Raw genomic sequence first — 22,812 nt, 5'->3', positions numbered from 1 at the left:
CCCACAAGGAGTTGGCAAATTTGCTAAATACCTAAGCTTCTTCCCAGTGTCAGCCTAATGAAAATCAGGCTGAAAGCCCATAAAGAAACCGAAGGTCTCACCTCTTCTCCTGCCGAGTTTTGGTCTAGTTTTTCTATCACCCTCGGTTTAGTGATAAATAGTGACAATTGTGGTTATTGGGAGTTTTTATGGTATTTGTTAAGTGCTCACTATGAGTCAGACCCTGTCCCTGACCCTCATGGGGCTCACAGTCTTAGTAGGAGGGAGAACAGGAGAACTGAGGCATAGAGAAGGTAAGTGACTTGCCCGAGGTCACACAGCAAGCATCTGGCAGAGTCAGGATTAGAACCCAGGTCCTCTGACTCCCAGGCTCGGGTTCTTTCCACTAGATCATGCTGCTTCTCCAAGGATGATGTTAGGCACCTATTACATGCTAAGCACTCTACCAAACACTGGGTTTAGCACATTAGGTTGGACGTGGTTCCTGACCCTAAGAGGGCTAAGAGTCTAAGTAAGAGGGAGAACTGGCATTGAATCCCCATTTCACAAATGATGAACCCAGGCCCAGAGCAGTTAAGTGACTTGCTCAAGGTCACACAGCAGACAAGTGGCGGATATGGGAGTAGCTGCCTGCTCATTGGCACATCTGTGATGTGTTGCAAAGGGTGTTTCCACTCTCCCTTAACACATTCCAACAGAAGCTGTGGAAAAAACAATACCCAGGGAAGAAAGGGAGTGACAACTGGGCTAAATACAGCAGGGAGATTTAGGTGCCTTGATAGATTTCCTAACCACGTACAAGTCTGCCTCTAAGTTTAATTTTTAAATAAGTGACTAGACCGTAAGCTCCTCGAGGGCTGGGATCGCGACTCTCAAGTGTACTCCGCACAGAGTAGACTACTAGCAATTTGAGGACAGGAATTGTGGCTACCCTCTGCATTCTACTCTCCCAAGTGCTTTACACAGGGCTCTGCCCGCAGGAAGACACTTAACAAATATTGTTGACCGACGGTTTAGGAGTTTTATGAGGGGTGGGAATGTATGATGGAAAGGCTGGCCTCCTCCGGATGGGCATGAGTGAGCGGAAGGAAGAGGGTAGAGGTTTTCATTTTCCATTCTGTGCTTGGGTGAAACCAGATCTATCTCCTAACTGATATGGCCGTTCAGTTTTTTTTTCTCTGTGTGTGTGTGTGTGTGTGTGTGTGTGTGTGTGTGTGTGTGTGTGTCTTCAAAAGTTTTCGGGTCCCGCTGTCTTCATGAGCCCAAGGCGAGACTGCTCACAGTCGAAGGAGAGGAAATATTTGAGCGCTATTTTTGGTGTGAGGAAATGGGAGTGAGTCAATATCGGAGCTATGCAATGATGCAGTTTGACTGGGGACACTGTGGAGGGCTCAGCCTCTCTCTCAGCTCCTTAACTTTCAGCACATCAGTGTCAGTGGCCGAGGGGCAAGAGAGCCCGGAACCCAAGCCCCCCGGCATGAAGAAGAGACCCGGACAGCACTACCCCGGAGACTCCTAGGGTCCTGGGAACCCGCAGAGGGGAAGGTGGGAGAGTTTTGTGGCTGCCCTCAAGGAGCCCCCAGAAACAGTAGGGATGGGGCACACTACAAACAGGCCCCCAACACCACCAAAGGTCCAGCACTCAGCACAGTGCTGTGCACACAGTCAGCGCTCAGTAAATATCATCGATTGAAAGCAAGCCGGACCAGGGCAGGATTATTTGGAGTGTGCTCTGAGACAGTCCTGCTTGATCCTGTGGGTGGTTTGTCTCTTAGACCTTGGGGGGAAGTGGACTTCAAGCCCCTCGGGGGCAGAGGTTGGCCCTACCCACTTGGTTGTTCGGTGCTCTCCCGAGTGCTTAGTCCAGTGCTCTACACACAGTCAGCTCCCAGTAGCTAGCGCTGGCCGATAGATAGACTGACAGCTCCATTTAGAGGGTGGAACCTGGACATAAGGAGGAGGCAGAAAAAGGGTGTCGGTCCAGACGGGTCAGCGGTGTGACCCTCCCATCAGCTCCTGTCTGGCCTGGAGGAAAGGCAGGAGGGAGGAGGGCAGAGTTCTCCCCAGGCCACCGCCCTACAGGCCCCATCGGAGTCAAACATTTCCTGGCCAGAGTCCAGTAGCCCTGGGCACCCAAAGCCCACGAGGCCCCCTGGGAAACTCCAATCAGGTCTCCAATCCGACGACCCTCTTGGGACCAAGAGGTCAGACCGGGCTTAGACCATGCTGGTCTCCCTGTCATTGGCAACGGACCGTTCATTCATGGACGACATCTTCGTGACGCCCCTGTGGCTGAGGTAAGAGGAGTGGGCGGTCTCCTCGCTCAGAGCGTTGACCAGTCGAGAGAAGATGGCCACCTGGAATTTCTTGAAGTCTTGGCCCATGAAGACGTAGAGGATGGGGTTCATGCAGCTGTTGGCCACGGCTAGAGCGGTGGCCAGGGGCACCCCCAGCTTGAAGACGGCATGGGGGACCACGTGATAGAAGAGCTCCAGGAGGCCCAGGGCGTGGTAGGGGCTCCAGCAGAGGAAGAAGGTGACGATGATGGCGACGATGATCTTGAATGGCTTCTTGGACTTGGCCATCCGGTTGCGCTTCAGCTTGCTGACGATGACCAGGTAGCAGGCCGTGATGACGATGAATGGGAGGATGAAGCCCCCGAGGAAACGGGTCAGGTTGACCGCCATGTGCCTCCGCTCGCCCGACTCCCTGCTGGCCCGGTCCTCTAGGTGGGGGTCGGAGAAGGTGAAGTTGTTGAAGCAGGTTGTTCTTCCCTTGGCCAGGGCTGTGTCCCGGAAGACCAGGGATGGGGAGCTGAGGAAGAAGGCCAGGACCCAAATGACCGCGCAGGCCCCGTAGGCCAGCCGGACGTTCCGGTGGTTCTGAGACCAGACGGGACAGACGACGGAGATGCAACGGTCAAAGCTGATGGTGGTGAGCAGGAACACGCTGGTGTACATGTTGTGGATGAGGAGGAAGGAGTTGACCTTACACATGGCCGTGCCGAAGATCCAGTCGTGGTTCATGGCGGTGTAGACGATGTACAGGGGCAGGAAGATGTTGAACAGGAAGTCGGCCACAGCGAGATTGAGGAACCAGACGGTGTTGACCGACTTTTTCATCTTGAACACCGTGATGACAATCACCAGCCCGTTTCCTAGAATCCCTAGCAAGCAGACCGCGCTGTAGATCACCACTGAAAGGATGCCGGCCACACCAAGGTGGCCGGGGGATGCCTCTTCGGTGACTTCCTGAAAGGAGTCTTCTCCTGGGTCGTAGTTGTCGGTATACCAAGTGTGGTTGTAATCTTCGGTGGCCATTTTCTGAAAATAGAGAGGCGGGGGACGGAGATGGAGGAGAGGACATTTTATTCAGGACTTCATCCCTGAAGCTGTCTGCTCCCTCTGAATTCTGGGAGGGGGGAACGAAAGGAATCGGTGAACGGGAGGCTCGGAGGGGACGGTGACTGCACTATGGGCTTCGAATTTGTGAAGGGTTTGTGGAGGTTTTTATGAGGAGAAGGTTCTGCCGTTTTCCATTTCTAAGCTGGGCCGAAAGAGAGGAAAGAGACTCACATGCGGCAAGAGAGCGTTTGGTGGCCACGAGAAAGAGCTCCTGGACTAGAGGGAAACAGTGTGGTCTGGTGGAAAGAGCTAGGGCCTGGGAGTTGGGAAACTGTGTTCTAGACCCAATACTGCCACTGGCCTTCTGTTGTGACCTTGGACAAGGCACTGCCTCTCTGGGCTTCAGTTTCCTAATCTGTAAAATGGGGATAAGGTACCTGCCTCCCCTGGCCTCTTAATAATAATAATAATTAATAATAATAATGGTGATGATGGTATTTGTTAAGTGCTTACTACGCATCAAGCACTTTTCTAAGCACTGGGATAGATACAAGCCAATAGGGTTGGGCACAGTCCCTGTTCCACATGGGGCTCACAGTCTTAATCCCATTTTACAGATGAGGTAACCGAGGCACAGAAAAGTTGAGTGGCTTGCCCAAGGTCACATAGCAGACAAGTAGCAGAGCAGGATTAGAACCCAAGTCTTTCTGACTCTCAAGCCAGTGCTCTATCCAGTAGGCCATGCTGCTTCCCAGCCTGTGAGCCCTGCGTAGGTCAGGGACTGTGTCTGATCCGATCATCTTATCTTCTCTAATCCCTGGCCAGGAGAAAGGCACTGAAATGACTTTATTATAAATTCATCATGATCTGGTTTATTCACCACTGGAGTAGTTACCAAGGGATCTCGGGGAACACGCATTTAAGAGGTCTTTAGAAAAAAACTAGATTTCTGCCCAACCTGAATGATATAGACAGTCCCTTGCTTGGAGGCAGGAAAGTAGATTTCTTTGGGCGAATCCTGCCTCCCCATCCAAGTCTACCATTTCAGTCTCACTATCCCTATTGGGTCAATCGATCAAAGTAAGCAGTGCTATTTAGTGAGAGGTTTCTGGGGGCAGAGCGCTGTACTAAGCTCTTGGGAGAGAACAATACAGCATAGTTGGAAGACGTGTTTCCCACCCACGACAAATTTACAGTCCAGACGGGGAGGCAGACATTCAAATAAATTACAGATTCGTTGGCGCTGTGGGGCTGAGCGTGGGTTGAATATGAAGTGCTTAATCGGAACAGATCTAAGCTCATTGATGATGAAGACGGGTGAGGGGGATAGGGTGGATACCTCCTTCTCCTTGAGGGTCTCCCTCACCTGCTGACTCAGTTTCCTGTTGTGACCCTGCAGCTGTGACTTTATCCGCTCAGTCAGCAAGGTCCTGACGGCAGCTCAAAGGGCCTGCAAAGATCAAGACCACAATTGGTTAGGTATTCACAGAAGCACTAAAGCAGCATGGCCTAGTGGATAGGGAGTCAGAAGGACCTGGGTTCTAATCCTGGCTCCACCACTTGCCTGCTCTGTGACCTTGGGGAAGTCACTTCACTTCTCTGTACCCCAGTTCCCTCGTCTGTCAAATGGGGATTAAGATTGTGAGCCCCACATGGGACACGGTCTGACCTGATCAGCTTTATCTACCTCAGCGGTTAGTACAGTGCCTGGCACATACTAAGCGCTTAACAAATGTCATTTTTAAAAAAGGGAGCAATCACTTTCCCTGGACACTAACTTGTTCTTTATTTTAGGGTCTGTTCCCATTGCTAGACTGAAAGCTTGTTGTGGGCAGGGAATGTATCTGTTTACTGTTGTACTGTACTCTCCCAAGCGCTTAGTACAGTGTTCCACGCACAGTAAATGCTCAATAAATATGATTGACTGACCCAAGACAGGAATAGTATCCTCCAATTCTATTGGACTCTCCGAATAGAAGCAGCACCATATTGTGGCTGGAGCCCGGGCCTGGGAATCAGAAGGCCAAGGGTTCTAATCCCGGCTCCACCATTTTTTATAGCATTTATTAAGCGCTTACTATGTGCAAAGCACTGTTCTATGTGCCTGCTGCGTGACCTTGGACAAGTCACTTCACTTCTCTGGGCCTCAGTTTCCTCATCGGCAAAATGAGGATTCAATCCCTGTTCTTCCTCCTATTTAGACTGTGAGCCTCATGTGGGACCTGATTATCTTTTTTTTTTTTTTGATGGCATTTATTAAGCACTTACTATGTGCAAAGCACTGTTTCTACCCAGTGCTTAGTACAGTGCTTACCAAATACCACAGTGCTCATTTTCTTAGGTTTTTGCCCACAGTAAGTGCTCAGTCGATACCTAGATTGATTCTAGAACACAGCTGGTCAAACATAGGTTCACCCCAACGCTGACTTTATAATTTCCATCAGTGAGTCAAGGATTGATAAACTAGAGTGGCTCCAAGATGAGGAAACAAATGGTCTCTAGGCTGCCTGCACTTCTTGTTTCGGGATGGAACTGAAATCCCATGAGCACAGCATTTCTAAAGCTGAGAAGGCCCAAGATCAAAGGTCAGTCCCAAACACAACTTGTTTGGGACCGCCCCAAACTTTTATTCAGGAGCCGAATCAGGATTTATCGATTTGTTGAATTTCTGATGGGATTCTATCTCTCTGTATGGTATTTATGCAGCATTTCCCGGGTGCAATCAATCTGTGGTGTTTACTGAGCACTTACTGTGTACTTAGCACTTGTGAAAGTGCAGTACCACAGAGTTGGTAGGCACATTCCCTGCCCAAAATGAGTTTCCAGTCTAGAGGGGGAGACGGACATTAATTGAAATAAATAAACGACGGATATGGACATAAGTTCTGTGGGGCTGAGGGAGGGGAGGAATAAAGGGAACAAATCAAAGGGCAAGGGTGACATAGAAGGGCATGGGAGGAGAGGAAATGAGGGCTCAATCAGGGAAGACCTCTTGAAGGAGATGTGCCTTCAATAAGGCTTTGAAGGGAGACAGAGTCATTGTCTGTTGGATTTGAGGAGGGAGGGCGTTCCAAGCCAGAGGGAGGCTGAATCTCTGAAGAAGATGTAGGTGGGCTTCTCAGTCCTTGGAAAAAGCCAGCCTGGAGTGTTTTGGACAGACTGAAGGGCCTGGGGTTAGGGGGTCGGAGGAAAGGGAGGGCCTAAGGTAAAGATACAGAAGTTCATCGACTGAGTAGTTCAATCCTGAAAAGCAGTGTGACCTAGTGGAAAGAGCACAAGTCTGGAAGTCAGAGGATGTGGGTTGGGTAGGGACCGTCTCTATATGTTGCCAACTTGTACTTCACAATCGCTTAGTACAGTGCTCTGCATACAGTAAGCGCTCAATAAATATGATTGAATGAATGAATGAATGGGTTCTTCCTAATCCCCGCTCCACCACATGTCTGCTGTGTGATCTTGGACGAGTCACCCCACTTCACTGTGCCTCAGTTACCTCATCTGTAAAATCGGAAAACTTCACCAACTCATCTCTTATCTCTCCATGCTATTTCCCCTCCCTATTGTGTCATCCATGCACTTGAGTACACTTCGAGACTGTAAGCTCATTGTGGGCAGGGAACGTGACTCCCAACTCTGTTGAACTGAACTCTCCCAAGTGCTTAGTCTGGTGCTTTGCACACAGTAAAAGCTCAGTAAATCTAATCGACTGAATCATTCATTCATTGTTCAGTTGTATTTATTGAACACTTACTGTGTGCAGAGCACTGTACTAAGTGTTTGGGAAGTACAAGTTAGCAACATATAGAGACGGTCCCTACCCGACAATGGGCTCACAGTCTAGAAGGGGAGACAGACAACAAAACAAAACTTGTAGACGGGTGTCACTCCAACCCCACCCCACAGCACTTGTGAAGATAACTTAATACTCGGTTGCTTCCCCATTCCTATAATTTATTTTAATGTCCCTCCACTCTAGGGTGTAAGCTCCTTGAGGGCAGGGAACATGTCTACCAGCTCTGTTTATAGTTTAATAATAATAATGATGATGGTTCTTGTTAAGCGCTTACTATGTGGCAAGCACTGTTCTAAGTGCTGGGGTAGATACAAGGTAATCAGGTTGTCCCAAGTGGAGTTCACAGTCTTAATCCCCATTTTACAGATGAGGTAACTGAGGCACAGAGAAGTTAAGTGACTTGCCCAAAGTCACACAGCTAAGTGCTCGCCAAGTTCTTAGTACAGTGCTCTGCACACATTAAGTTCTCAATAAGTAGCATTGATTGATTGATGTTTGTTTTCCCTGCTATATTATAAGCTCCTTGAGGGCAAGAATCAAGTCTACTAACTCTTTTGGACTCTTTCAAGTGCTCAATACAATGCTCTGAACACAGCAGATTGTAAGATCCTAGAAGGCAGGGAACGTGTCAGCTCACTCTACTGGACTCTCCCCAGGACTTAGTACAGTGTAAGCTCCTTGATGGCAGGAATCCGGTCTATTAACTCTTTTGGACTCTCCCAGGTACTCACTACATTTCTCCAAGCACAGTAGCTTGTAAGCTCCTTGACTGTAGGGGCTTGTCTACTCATTCTTTTGGACTCTCCCAAGTGCTTAGTTGTAGCTCGGCTCCCAGTAAATACTCAAAAAAAGGAAGTACCTGAGTTCCCCCAGTATTCCAGGGGCAGGTCTGGGATTACACCCTATTTCTCCTGCCTCACAACCCCTCTCCCTTTAATAGTAATAATTACTATTATTATTATGGTATTTGTTAAGAGCTTACTACATGCCAGGCACTGTACTAAGCAAATACAAAGAAATCGGGTTGGACACAGTCCCTGTCCCACATGGGGTTCGCAGCCTCAATTCCCGTTTTACAGTTGTGGTAACCGAGGTCCAGAGAAGTGAAGTGACTTACCCAAGGCCACACAGCAGGTGAATGGTGGAGTTGGGATTAGAACCCATGGCCTTCTGATTCCCAGGCCCAGGCCCATGCCCTATCCACTACACCTCGGGACTTCCCTTTCCACTGAGTCACAAATTTCTCACTTACCTCTCCAAATCTTCGTCTTCTCCTCCCAGCCATGCGTCTCCTTCTAGGAGACGGAGACCCCATCCCCCACACCCCAACCGCCTCTTCCCCAACCACAAGAAAGTCCATTTTTGCATGGACTGGTTTGTTTGAGCATCACTTACATTCACTCTACAGACACCAGGCGAGTCAGCCCTGCTTCCGAGAATGAACCCAACTCCACTCTGACTTCCTGTGAGGGGAACTTCACCGACTGCAAAGGGGTGGCAGATGAAAAAAAGTGTCAGAGCAGATTAGATCTCTGCCCACATGATAGTTGCCGGAAACATGTCATCCCAAGACCTCGAGGCTGCATTCGTCGACCTTTCCCGGGGTGAGTCCAGTCTCCTCGCCAGCATTCCAAGGATGGCCCATGGTGGGTCTTGTCAGAGTCGAGGAGACTCTCATGGGATCTTCTCCCTTCCCTCCCCCTTTGAAGGGAGAAGCAGAGTGGCCTAGTGAAGATAGGAGGGGCCTGGAAGTCAAGGATTCTGGGTTTTAGTCCCAGCTCTGCCGCTTTGCCCACTCCTGTGACCTCAAGCTGGTCACTTCTCTTCTCTGGGCCTCATTTTTCTCATCTGTAAAATGGGGGTTCAAGCCTACTGAGCTCTGAGCCCTAGGTGGGACAGGGATTAGGTTTGATTTGGTTTTGTGTAGCTACCAGTCGGTCAGTCAAAATACCCAGTCTCTATAGGTAGAGTCCGTCTCTATATGTCACCAACTTGTACTTCCCAAGGGCTTAGTGCAGTGCTCTGCACACAGTAAGTGCTCAATAAATATGATTGAATGAATGAATGAATGAATGAACAATCCAATCTATTGAACCCTTCCTGTGTGCAGAGCACTGTACTAAGCACTTGTGAGAGTACAATAGAACAGGTGCATTCCCTGCCCACAGTGAGTTTACAATCTAGAGAGGGAAGACAGACATCAATATAAATAAATAAAATCACAGATATGGACATAAGTGCTGTGGGGCTGGGAGGGAGGATGAATAAAGGGAGTGAGTCAGGGTGATGCAGAGGGGAGTGGGAGAAGAGGAAAGGAGGGTTTAATCAGGGAAAATCTCTTGGAGGAGGTGTGCCTTCAATAAGGTTTTGACAGGGGGAGAGTAATTGTCTGTTCGATTTAAGGAGGAAGGGTGTTCAGTCCAAAGGCAGGACGTGGGTGAGAAGTCCATGGCTAGATAGATGAGATTGAGGTTAGCACATTGTAGGTGCTTAGTAAATACTATCCCTGTAGTATTACTATTATTTTATCCATAATTTATTTACATTAATGCTTAAATCCCACTCTAGACCGTCAGCTCATATAGGCCGGGAATAATAATAATAATAATAATTGTGGCATTTTTAAGCACTTACTATGTGCCAGGCACTGTACCAAGTGCTGGGGGAGATACACGCAAATCACGTTGGACACAGTCTCTGTCCCATATGGGGCTCACAGTCTTAATCCCCCATTTTACAGATGAGGGAATTAAGGCACAGAGAAGTGAAGTGACTTGCACAAGATCACACAGCAGACAAATGGTGGAGACAGGATGAGAACCCAGGTCCTTCTGACTCCCATCCCATTCTCTTTCCAATAAATACCATTTTTAAAAAATAAGGTTATAAGTGTATACACCAGGGGTCAGTCTTGGTGATAGCTATGAACCATTTGGACTGTAAGGTCATCCTCTGGACTGGAAGCTCGCTGTGGGCAGGGAATGTATCTGTTCATTGTTGTATTGTACTCTCCCAAGCAGTGAATCAATGAACGAATGAATCAATTAATGGTAATTATTGAGCGCTTACTATTTGCAGAATACAGAACTAAGCACTTGGGAGAGTACAATGCAACAGAATTAGCAGATACATTCCCTTCCCATAATGAGCTTCCAGTCTAGATTAATTCATTCAATAATATTTATTAATAATCATCATCATCATTAATAATTATGGTATTTGTTAAGCGCTTATTATTTGCCAAGCGTCATTCTAAGCACTGGGGTAGATACAAGGTAATTAGATTGTCCCACGTGGGGCTCACAGTCTTAATCCTCATTTTACAGATCAGGTAACTGAGGGCCAGAGAAGTTAAGTGACTTATTAAGCACTTACTGTGGCAGAGAACTGTACTAAACGTTTGGGAAAGGATGATACAACAATAAACAGTCATTATCCTTCAGCTCAATCTTTCCCATTGAATCCACGGGTTCCTAGAAGTCGATTTTTCCAAAACAGAAGATTCTTCAAGAACACAAGCCCCAGACTATGGAACAATGCCCTGAATATTGCCTGGGAGTTAAGGTCCAGAGTTCAGAATGGTGGAATTTTTAGCATCTTGTCATTTGGGGAGTGGGGGTCCCCCTTTGACTGAGCAACAGTGTCTGTGCTTATTTCTCTGGCTAGGAGAAAGGATGCTTTATTGACCAATGGATGCTTAGCCTATACATCCCAAACCTCTTTATCATCGGGATCATGATCCCACTGTGGGTAGGGATCATGCCTACCAACTCTCCGTGGGAACTCAGTAGAGTGCTCCCCACCCAGTTGGTGCTCAATAAATTCCATGGACTAATTGACCGGATGTCACGCAGGACTTTCTCAGCCAGCGGGAGGTGCTGGAAAATACACTAAGGAAACACAAACAAACCGCAGGATACAGAACGTGCCCATCCGAGGCGGAGACACTCGGGGAGATGGTTAAGAATGAGGAATTCTTTGCCAACTGTTGTTTTCCTGGAGCTGGCTGCTAGTGAAGGAGTTTGAGGAGCCAGGAGACAGCTGCAGCTACTCTCCCCATATTTATTTTTAGCGATGAATGCCACCTAGGCTTAGCTCAGAGAAGAGTTGCTTCTTTTTCTTTTTTTCAGCTAAAGGAATGATCCATCTCAGCTCCAAGAGTGCTACCTCCTGTCTCTGTCCAAACAATCCATTAGGAGATTGATGGTAATTTACTGAGCACCTACTGAGGGCTGGGCGCTGTACTAAGTGCTTGAGAGAGTAGTAATGATAATAATTGAGGTATTTCTTAAGAGCTTACTATGTGCCAGGCACTATATTAAGCGCTGGGGTAGCTACAAGCTCATCTGGTTGGACACAGTCCCTGTCCCACATGGTGCTCACAGTCTCTATCCCCATTTTACAGATGAGGTAAAGGAGGCCCAGAGAAGTGAAGCGACTTGCCCAAGGCCACACAGAAGTCAGGGAGCCGAGATTAAAACCCAGGTCCTTCTGACTCCCAGGTCTGCGCTGTATCCACTAGGCCTCACTAATTCTCAACTGCAGCAAGACACCTATTTCCTGCCCTCAACAAGTTTACCAAAACAAAAACAACACAATAATAATAATAATAATAATAATAATGGTATTTATTAAGCACTTACTATGTGCAAAGCACTATTCTAAGCGCTGGGGAGGTTACAAGGTGATCAGGTTGTCCCCCAGGGGGTTCACAGTCTTCATCCCCATTTTACAGATGAGGGAACTGACGCACAGAGAAGGTAAGTGACTTGCCCAAAGTCACACAGCTAACAATTGGCGGAGGCGGGATTTGAACCCATGACCTCCGACTCCAAAGCCCAGGCTGTTTCCACTGATCCACGCTGAAGGTTCCTGACCTCAAGGAGCTTAAAGTCTAATCAATTAATGGTATCTATTGAGCATTTACTATGTGCAGAGCACTGGACTAAGCGCTCGGGAGAGTACAATACAGCAGTATTAGCATACATGTTCCCTGCCCATAACGAGCTGACAGTCTAGAGGGGAACGAGGGAAGCAATGATAAAGATGCCATATTTAGGGATGAAAGAATAAACTCACGCCTAGCATAAATACATTAATAAACACATGAGTGCTTAGAGTGGAGATGGGGCGGGTCTTTTTTTAATGGTATTTGTTAAGCACTTACTACATGCCAGAAACTGTACAAAGTCCTGGGGTAGATAGAAGATGATCAGGCAGGACACAGTCCCTGTCCCAGATAGAGCTCAAAGTCTTAATCCTCATTTTACAGATGATGGAACTGAGGCCCAGAGAAGTGAAGTGACAGTTGGCGGAGCCGGATTTGAACCCATGACCTCTGACTCCAAAGCCCATGCTGTTTCCACTGAGCCACGCTGCTTCTCAAAGCAGAAGAATAAGGTAGGATAAGTGATTGGATTAACATGGTAGCAGTTTGGATGGAGAGAAAAAGGCAGATTTTAGCCATGTTGTGAAAGTGGAACTGACAGGATTTAGTGATGGACTGAATATGGGGGTTGAATGAGAGAGAGGGGCCAGGGATAATGCCAAAGTTACAGGCTTGTGAGGCAAGAAGGATGGTGGTGCCATCCCTTTAGACTGTGAGCCCACTGTTGGGTAGGGACTGTCTCTACATGTTGCCAATTTGTACTTCCCAAGCTCTTAGTACAGTGCTCTGCACATAGTAAGCGCTCAATAAATATGATTGATGATGATGATGATGGTGCCATCTACAGTGATAGCAAAGTCAGGGGGAGGACAGGGTTTGTGGGGGGAAGATAAGGGATTCTGTTTCTGACATGGTTGAGGTGACGGGAGGACATCCAAGTGGAGATGACTTGAAGGTGGGAGTCAGAGGTTATGGGTTCTAATCCCAGCTCCACCACTTGTCAGCTGTGTGACTTTGGGCAAGTCACTTCACTTCTCTGTGCCTTAGTTACCTCATCTGTAAAATGGGGATTAAGATTGTGAGCCCCATGTGGGACAACGTAATTACCTTGTATCCCCCCCAGCGCTTAGAACAGTGCTTTGCACATAGTAAGCGCTTAACAAATGCCATTATTATCATTATTATTATTAAATGTGAGACTAGAGAGAGGAGAGAGAGCAGGGCTGGAGATGGAGATTTGGGAATCACCCCCCTAGAGGTGGTAGTGGAAGCCATGGAAACAAATGAGTTCTCGAAGTGGGTGGGTATAGATGGAGAATAGAAGGGGATCAAGAGGGGCAATCCATGAATGTGAGGTGGGGGGACACAGAGCCCAATGCAGACAAGCAGCTTGGCTTAGTGGGCAGAGCTCAGGCCTGCGAGTCAGAAGGACCTGGATTCTAATCCCGGCTCTGCCACATGTCTGCTGTGTGACTTTGGGCAAGTCACTTCTCTGGGCCTCCGTTACCTCATATGTAAAACGGGGATTAAGAGTGAGATCACCATGTGGGACATGGACCGTGTCCAACCTGAGTGACTTGTATCTACTCCAGTGTTTTAGATCAGTGTTTGGCACATAGTAAGTACTTAACAAGTACCATTATTATCATTATTAGCAGGGGAAGACTTGGAGGCTCCAGTCAGCCAGACTACAATCATCTCCCAAATGCTCACACATCATTAGTCCTGGTTCATCCCCGGGCCCTTCCCTCACACCCCCAGCCCCCTACGCATGGAGCCAAAATCCTTATCTGAGTCCACGTCTTCTTGACTGGTCAGTGACATCAAAGGCAGGCACAAACTTAAAGTCCCCTTTCCAACTCATCCCCATGGATGCTGACAGGAAGACAGATTTCAGAGCCAGCTGGAAACAACTTAGGCAGATGGAACCAGATTCTCATTGTACTTGGATCTATATATATATATATATATATGTATATATATATATATATATATATTTATATAGACATATATATGTCTGTAAAGTAAAAATTGTTGATCTATATTAACGTGTCTCCTCCTCTAGTCTGTGAGCTCCCTGTGGGCAAGGAATAATAATAATAATTGTGTTATTTGTTAAGTGCCTTACTATGTGCCAGACACTGTGCTAAGTTCTGGGGTGGATACAAGCAAATTGGGGTGGACACATTCCCTGTCCCACAAGGGGCTCACAGTTTCTCCATTTTACAGATGAGGTAACTGAGGCCCAAAAAAGTGAAGTGCCTTGGGCAAGTTCACACAGCAGACAAGTAATGGAGCTGGAATTAGAAACCATGACCTTCTGGCTTCCAGGTCTGCGCTCTAACATGGTCCACTACACCATGTTGCTTCAACATAATAATAATAATAATAATAACGATGGCATTTATTAAGTGCTTACTATGTGCAAAGCACTGTTCTAAGCACTGGGAAGGTTACAAGGTGATCAGGTTGTCCCATGGGAGGCTCACAGTTTTCATCCCCATTATACAGATGAGGTAACAGAGGCACAGAGAAGTGAAGTGACTTGCCCAAAGTCACATACCTGACAGTTGGCGGAGTCAGGATTTGAACCCATGAACTGTGACTCCAAAGCCCGGGCTCTTTCCACTGAGCCATGCTGCTTCTCCATGCTACTTCAATACAACAGAGCCAACTCTGTTGTATTGGACTCTCCCAAGCGCTTAGCATAGTACTTCACAGTAAACACTCAATAAATACCACTGATTGATTGATTAAGCTCGTTGTGGGCAGGGAACTTGTCTAGCAACTCTGTTGTATTGGACTCTCCCAAGCATTTAGTACAGTGTTCCACACACAGTAAGCCCTCAATAAATACAGCTGATTGATTAAGCTGGTTGTGGGCAGGAAGTGTGTCTACCAACTCGGTTGTACTGGACTTTTCCAAGTGCTTAGTACAGTGCTCTGCACACAGGAAGTGCTCAATAAATACCACTGATTGCTTTATGGAGCATTGCAAATGTATTTTCTCATTCTTCTCATGGGCTCAAATCCTTAATCCCCATTTTACAGATGAGGGAACTGAGGCCCAGAGAAATGAAGTGACTTGCCCAGAGTCGCCCAAAAGATAAGTGGCGGAGCCAGGATTAGAGCCCAGCTCCTTCTGACTTCCAGTTCCGTGCTCTATCCACTAAGCCACGCTGCATCTCATAATTAGTTATTATTATTATTGTTATTAAATAAGGGTAAGTTTGGTCTCCAAACTTCTAAAGAGCCATTTGGTCTGGGAGCAGATGTAGGAGCTAATGGAAAAGCTGAGAGGTCTTCCATCCCAAACAGTCTGGAATGAGTTTGTCATCAAGTAGCAAGTCATCTATTTGCCAGACTAGTTACACAGACAAGGAGGGACCAAACAGATGTTTTCACTCCTGTTAGTTGGCCCTCGGCACCAAAGTCAATTTAGCTCTCTTCCGGGGCAGAATTTCCACAAAGCTCCCACACCCAGTGACAGGGAAATTTGTAGAGAGGCAGAGACCCTGGGGAGGCAGCTGGGTTGTTCAAGTTTCTGTGCTTGTTGGGATCAGTCAGGAGATTTTGCGACATGCCCAAAGGCACCTAGCAGGCAAGTCGGGGAACCAGGGTTCCCTCATTTTACAGATGAGGGAACAGAGGCCCAGACCAGTGAAATGACTTGCCCATGGTCACACAACAGACAAGTGGTGGAGCTAGGATTAGAACTCAGGTCCTTCTGACTTCCACCCGGGCTCTATCCACTAGGCCACACCGCTTCTCCAAAGCCACCCACCTTCTAGCTGTCTAGCATCTTTGGCTATTCCCCTTCGAATGGGGCAGTTCTCAGGTGATTGCCTTTAAGTGTCATCCCCCCTGCCTCACCCGGAAATGGGTGATTGGAGGAGGAGGACGCTATCCTCAGATCACCGCAATTTTGGGAAGACAAATCTGGCAGATCTAAGAGACCCATTGTACCTTAGTGATTTTTCCCTCAGCCCATATTTGCAGTTCTTTAAAAGATCAGTTTCCATGGCAACCCCCCATCCTCCAAGAAGAATCACAGAGCTGCGGTGAGGCTCTAGGCCCTAGGATCCTTCTATGGGTTCTGTGAGAGCCGGTTCAATGGGGGAGACCACTCGAAAAGGGAAGTAGGATCTTGTACCTGAAGGTGGTATTATTGTTGCTTTTATTTTTTTCAAAGGGCTTTTGCAGCCGTTACCTCAATAAACTAGAAGCGTTTGGCCCCTCGCAAAGAGCGGCCACTATTCTGCTGCCTTTCCTTCTCCCCTTCTAGACTCTAAGCTCATTGTGGGCAGGGAATATGTCTGTGTATTGTTGTATTGTACCCTTCCAAGTGCTTAGTTCAGGGCTCTGCACACAGTAAGCGCCCAAAAAATGTGATCGACTGCCTGATTGACGGACAGAAACCAAAAGCCTTAGCAATTAGCCTGACTAGGAATTGGAACTCCCCACCTCCAACTTGTGGAAAGTTGAAACTGAGATTTAGAAGCCTCTGAGAGCCCTTCCCGAGGCCAAAATGGTGAGGGGTGGAGGACAGAGAACACCTGCAGATTACAGTCATCCACCATTACAGTCAGTCAACCAATCAATAGATCAGTTAGTCTTATTCATTGAGAGCTTACTATGGGAAGGGTGCTGTAGTAAGCGCTTGGGTGAATACAATAGAGTTAGTCAACATGATCTTCACCCTCAAGGGGCTTACACTGTACTGTGTATAGAACACTGTACTAAGCAATTTGGGAGAGTACAACAGAGTTAGTCAGCACAATATCTGCTCTCAAGAAGCTTAGACTTCTACTGTGTGTAGAGTACTGTTCTGGGCTCTTGGGAGAGTACAGTGGAGTAAGAAGACACGATGTCTGCTCTCTCCAACGCTAAATAATAATAATAATGATGGCATTTATTAAGCGCTTACTATGTGCAAAGCACTGTTCTAAGCACTGGGGAGGTTACAGGGTGATCAAGTTGTCCCACGGGGGGCTCACAGTCTAGAAGGGGGAGACAGACAACAAATCAAAACATATAAACCAAATAAAATAAATAGAATAAATATGTACAGGTAAAATAAATAGAGTAATAAATATGTGAAAACATATATACATATAATAATAATAATAATAATGGCATTTATTAAGCACTTACTATGTGCAAAGCACTGTTCTAAGTGCTGGGGAGGTTACAGGGTGATCAGTTTGTACTAAAGAGAATAGACTCCAGAATCCTTCCATTAACACTGGTCTGAGAACCTCTGCCTCTTCCAAATCCCAATATCCCTCTCCTGGAGTGGAGTCCAAGGTATACCAGAGTGGCTTAGCGGATAGAGTCCGGGCCTGGGAGTCAGAAGGACCTGGGTTCTAATCCCGGCTCTGCCTCGTGTCTTCTGGGTGATCTCGGGCAAGTCACCTCTCTGGGCCTCAGTTTCCTCATCTGTAAAATGGGGAATTAGAGTGTGAGCCCCTTGTGGGACAAGGACTGTGTCCAACCTGATTAGATTCAAAACCTCAGAGTTTTGAACAGTGCTTGGTACACAGTAAGAGCTTCACAAGTACTGTAATTATTAAATCCAAAGTCCTTCTGACTTTGGAGCAGTGCTTGTCTGACCCCTCTGGGTGGATGTTACTTCAGTCATTGTTCATTAGGGAGTCACTGAGATACAAGGGTTCAGCAGGTTTCCAGAATGTTTAAAAGTCCTGCAAGAAACATTCACCAAGGGTTCAACGCTCTATGCACTGACAAAAACAACGCCTTCCCCCCCAAAAAAAAATCATGATTTCAAGTCTTTCATTTCTTCATTAATTCATTCGATTGTATTAATTGAACGCTTACTGTACTAAGTGCTTGGGAGAGTACAATAGAAAAATGTAACAGACACATTCCCTGCCCGCAACGAGCTTACAGTCTAGAGGGATGGAGACAGACATTAATATAAATAAGTAAATAAATAAATTACAGGTACAGACATATATGCCATGGGGCTGGGAAGGGTGGGAATGAAGCCCTTGATTTCTCAGGTAATAACAATTATAATTATGGTATTTGTTAAGTGCTTACTATGTGCCAAGCACTGTTCTGTGCTGAGGTAGATACAAGGTAGTCAGGTTGTCCCACATAGGGTTCACAGCCTTAATCCCCACTTTACAAATGAGGTAACTGAGACACAGAGAAGTGAAGTGACTTGTCCATGGTCACACAGCAGACAAGTGGTGGAGCTGGGATTAGAATCCACAACCTCTGAGTCCCAAGCCCAGGCTCTTTCTACTAAGCCATGCTGCTTCTCAGGTGCCATTAGATCCATCAATTGATAAAAGGCATTTATTGAGTGCTTTTTTATGGTATTTCTTGTGTCCACTATCTAAGTGCTGGAGTAGATACAGGTTATTATTATTATCACGGTACTTGTTAAGCATTTACTATGTGCCAAGCACTGTTTTAAGCTTTGAGGTAGATCCAGCTTAATCAGGTTGGACAAAGTCCCTAACCCACATGTCACTCACGCTCTTAATTCCCATTTTACAAGTGAGGTAACTGAGGCCCAGAGAAGTGAAGTGAGTTGCCCAAAGTCACACAGCAGACACATGGCAGAGCTGGCATTAGAACCCAGGTCCTTCTGATTCCCAGGCCCACGCTCTGTTCACTAACCCACGTTGCTTCTCATTATTATTAGCATTAGCATTATCATCATCATCATTATTATTATTATTACGATTATATTTGTTAAGCACTTACTGTGATTAGACCTCAGATCCTTCTGACTCCCATTCCAGTGCTTACTGAATGTGGAGCGCTGTCCTTTCAAAAATGATTTCTTTCCCTCTCAAAATTCAAAGTAAACAAACACTGTTCCTTGAGGAATAAGAACCCTGGCCCTTCTTTGCAAGATAGAATGGAAAATCAGGTGGCGCCTCAAAAACACATTGTCACCAGAATCAAATGCTTTCGAGTTCTGAAGTTTGGATACAAGCAGAAACTTCAGAAGTAGGATTTTCCGGTGGTTACTAACTCCGGCACAGACGATTCTCCCTCCCTAATATGACAACAAACCCAGTCTGGTTTTAATCATCTGTCTGCCAGGAACAGACCATTTTTCTTTATCCAGCTAAGCTCCCCAAAGAGAAAACAGCTCCAAAACCTTCTCGTCCCTTGCCAGAACCTTGTGACCCAAATGTCAGTTTCTGAGTGGGATGGGTGAGAGAGGCAAAGGCGTGGAGGGGAAGGAGAGGAGAGTTTTTCCTGAGAAAGGAACACCGGGATCCAGAACCATTGATGGGGACCAGATGGGGATGGTGAATGGAAATGTTCCATCTACACTCTGGTCCGTCTTCTGACGTCTTCCGCCCTCAGAGATCAGTCAAAAAAGTCGTCCAGAAGGCTGCTTACCAAGATGGGGTTCATGCCAGCCCAAACCATTGCCAAGGGAAGGACTGTGGTTGCGAGGTCGAGATCTCCCCCTCTAGATTGTGAACTTGTTGTGAGCAGGGAAAGTGTCTGTTAGTTGTTATATTGCACTCTCTCAAGAGCTTAGTACAGAGCTTTGTACACAGTAAGTGCTCAAAAAATGTGATTGAATCCCTCCATCCCTCATCTTGTACTACAGCTCAGCCCACTGGCTTCACCCCTCAAAAGACAGCCTGTTCTCTGTACCCCGATTTCATCTATCTTGCTGCTGACCTCTCGCCTGCATCCTGCCTCTGACCTGAAACTCCCTCCTCCTTCATATCTGGCAGACCACCACTCTCCCCACCTCAAAGCCCTCCCTAATCTTTAAGCTTTGGGGGAGGGGAGTGAATGAGGAGTCAGTGAAGAGCTCAGGAGAGACACCCAGTTCATCCAGAGCAGGAATCCAGATCCCTGGAGATACAGCCCAATAATCTAGGACAGACATCCCTTATTACCCAGCGTCCTAGAGAAACAGCCCAATAATCCAAAATCCAGGAGAGACACCCCTATTATGAAAAGCTCTGGAGAGACAACTCTTTATAGCCAGAATCCAGGAGAAACAGCCTTATTTTCCAGAACCCTGAAGAGACATCTCTATTATATCTGTAATTTATTTCTTTATAACAATGTCTGTCCTCCCCCTGTAGCCTGTAAGCTTGTTGTGGGCTGGGAATGCACCCGCTAATTGTTATATTGTACTCTCCCAAGTTCTTTGTACAGTGCTTTGTACACTGTAAGTGCTCAAAAATTTTGAATGAATGAATATTTCTATCCAGAGCCTTGGCTAGAGAGTGTCCCCTTATCCAGAGCCAAGGTGATACAGCCTTATTATCCAGACCTCTGGAGAAACAGCCCTACTATCCAGAATCCTGGAGAGACCTTCCTATTATCCAGAGCTCTGGAGAGACAGGCCTTTATAGGACAAGTGATTCCTGACAGTTTTAATCCCCATTTTACAGATGAGGTAATCGAGGCCCAAAGAAGTGAAGTTACTTGCCCAAGGCCACACAGCAGACAAATGGTAGATTATCTGATATCTACCGCAGTGCTTACTACAGTGCCTGGCACATAGTGTGGCATAGTGGATAGAGTTTGGGCCTGGGAGTCAGAAGGTCATGGGTTCTAATCCCAGCTCTGCCAATTGTCTGCTGGGTGACCTTAGGCAAGTCACTTCACTTCTCTGGGCCTCAGTTACCTCATCTGTAAAATGGGGATTGAGACTGTTAGCCCCATATGGGGCAGGGACTGTGTCCAACCCAATTTGATTGTATCCACCCCAGAGCTTAGTACATTGCTTGGCACATAGTAAGTGCCTAACAAATACCATAATTATTATTATTTACATAGTAAATGCTTAACAAATACCACAGAACTCATCTGCAAAATGGGGATTAAAACAGTGATCCCCATGTAGGACAGGGATTGTGTCTAACCTGATTAGCTTGGCTCTATCGAACAGCGTCTGGCACAGAGTAAGTGTTTCATAAATACCATAAAAAATGGTTCTGAGCCCACTGCCTAAAGCAGACACCTCAGAGAGATCAACCTCCGTGCCAGGCAACCCAGCATCTTCCTCCAGTTGTTTCTGGACTCCTAGCCTCCTGTCTTCAGGCCCAGAGAAAGCCAGACCAGGAAAAGAAAAGTGAGGCCCAGGCTATGTTCAGATGGCTTCTGCAGAATCCCTGAGAAGGGACTGGGTTAAGAAAGTTGAGAAGCTGCGTGGCCCAGTGGATAGAGCATGACCCTAGGAGTCAGAAGTCCTTGGGTTCTAATTTCACCTCTGTGGGTGACCTCGGGCAAGTCATTTCACTTCTAGGTGCCTCAGATCCCTCATCTGTAAAATGGAGATTAAGACTGTGAGCCCCATGTGGAACAGGGACTGTGTCCAACCTGACTAGCTCGTTTCTATCCCAGTGCTTACTACAGTACTCATTGTATGCACTTAACAAATACCATAAAAAGTTGCCATAGCTTCTTGGTTTTTTCTTGTTCCCTGCCCTTTACTGGAAACAAAAGCAGGAACTCCCCCCTCCCCCCGCCCCCACCACAACACACACACACACACACACAGAGTCACCCCACCCCTAAGCATGTGTCTGTCTCCCTCTTTGTCTCTCTTTCCCTCTCTCCCTCTCTTGCTCACATTTGCCCAGTGAGGTGAGTGGCTACCCAGAAATACCTCCCCCTTCCAATGCATGAAACCCCTTCTAGACTGTGAACCCGTTGATGGCTAGGGACCATCTCTATATGTTACCGACTTGTACTTTCCAAGCGTTCTGCACACAGTAAGCGCTCAATAAATGTGATTGAGTGAATGAATGAACACCAGCACTCCCCACCTGCAAAGTTCTCCTAAGATGTCACCTCCTCCGGGAAGGCTTCCTGGAATGAGGTGCAAGGCACAGCAGAGCTAGTGACTACAGAGACATTGGCCATATCAAGTTGCCCTCCTCACTTGCCCTAGGCTTAGCGGGAAGGTTGGGTTGAACCCATGCAGAGCTGGAGCAAAAGAGGAATTTCCCTTTTGACAGAGACCAGTGGCCCTGTACAGACGCAACCGATGGGTGCTTTCTGGGGCAGAACTTCCCATTAGTAGCAAGACTTCTGCTCTTCTCCCCTTGTGAGAGGAAGAGTTTCATAGTAGCCTGGCCTAGGGGATAGGCCTGGGAGTCAGAAGGTCATGAGTTCTAATCCAGGCTCTGCCACTTGTCTGCTGTGTGACCTTGGGCCTGTCATTTCACTTCTCTGGACCTCATTTACCTCATCTGTAAAATGGGGATTGAGACTGTGAACCCCACGTGGGACAGGGACTGTATCCAACCCGATTTGCTTGTAACCACCCCAGCGCTTAGTACAGTTCTTGGCATATAGTAAGTGCTTAACAAATACCACAGTGACTATTATTATTATGCGTAAAGTGGATATTCAATGCCTGTTCTCCCTCCAATTTACACTGGGAGTCTCATAAATGACAGGGTCCAACCTGATTGCTTTGTATCTAACCCAGGGTTAGAACAGTGCTTGACACTTACTAAAAACTTAACAAATATAATAATAATAATAATATGCACTCTCCCTTACACTGCTCTATCCTGGGTGGTGCTCTGTCCTTCTGCCACCATGACTCTTTTGGTCAAAGGTCCACAACCAAAGGACCCTTCCTGATCAGTACTGTGGGCTAAGTCCAGATTTTCCCCGGAATCTAAAAACGTCTTTGGGATCAGTTTGCAAAGTTTCAGCTTTCTCCTCAAAATGGGTTTCAGCTCTTTTGTGCACTCACGCTGGTTCCCAATCGAAGGTGGGAGGATTTTTCTCTAATCTCGGCTCCGCCGTGGGTG

The 22,812-nt window shown here is 46.9% G+C and overlaps 1 protein-coding gene across 3 annotated transcripts in view; it reads right to left on the bottom strand.

The window, feature by feature from the left end:
- Positions 1 to 389: 389 nt before the first annotated feature.
- CMKLR1 (chemerin chemokine-like receptor 1) overlaps positions 390 to 22,812 on the bottom strand; it is a 55,215-nt gene continuing 32,792 nt past the window's right edge. The window contains exons 1-4 of one of the 3 annotated variants that reach the window (XM_038763916.1): positions 18,764 to 18,932; positions 8,533 to 8,621; positions 4,684 to 4,794; positions 390 to 3,323 (exon numbers count right to left, since the gene is read on the bottom strand). In XM_038763916.1, coding sequence (XP_038619844.1) covers positions 2,217 to 3,320 — 1,104 coding nt within the window. In that variant the 5' untranslated portion in view covers positions 3,321 to 3,323; positions 4,684 to 4,794; positions 8,533 to 8,621; positions 18,764 to 18,932 and the 3' untranslated portion in view covers positions 390 to 2,216. Of the gene's footprint in view, positions 3,324 to 4,683; positions 4,795 to 8,532; positions 8,622 to 18,763; positions 18,933 to 22,812 lie in introns of those variants that run through there. The other 2 variants (XM_038763914.1, XM_038763915.1) reach the window with 2 other exon arrangements.

This window comes from Tachyglossus aculeatus, chromosome 21 (assembly GCF_015852505.1).
Source record: "Tachyglossus aculeatus isolate mTacAcu1 chromosome 21, mTacAcu1.pri, whole genome shotgun sequence".
Classification (NCBI taxonomy): Eukaryota; Metazoa; Chordata; class Mammalia; order Monotremata; family Tachyglossidae; genus Tachyglossus; species Tachyglossus aculeatus.
Note: the sequence above shows the minus strand (reverse complement) of the source record. Positions and strands in the feature narration are given on the sequence as shown.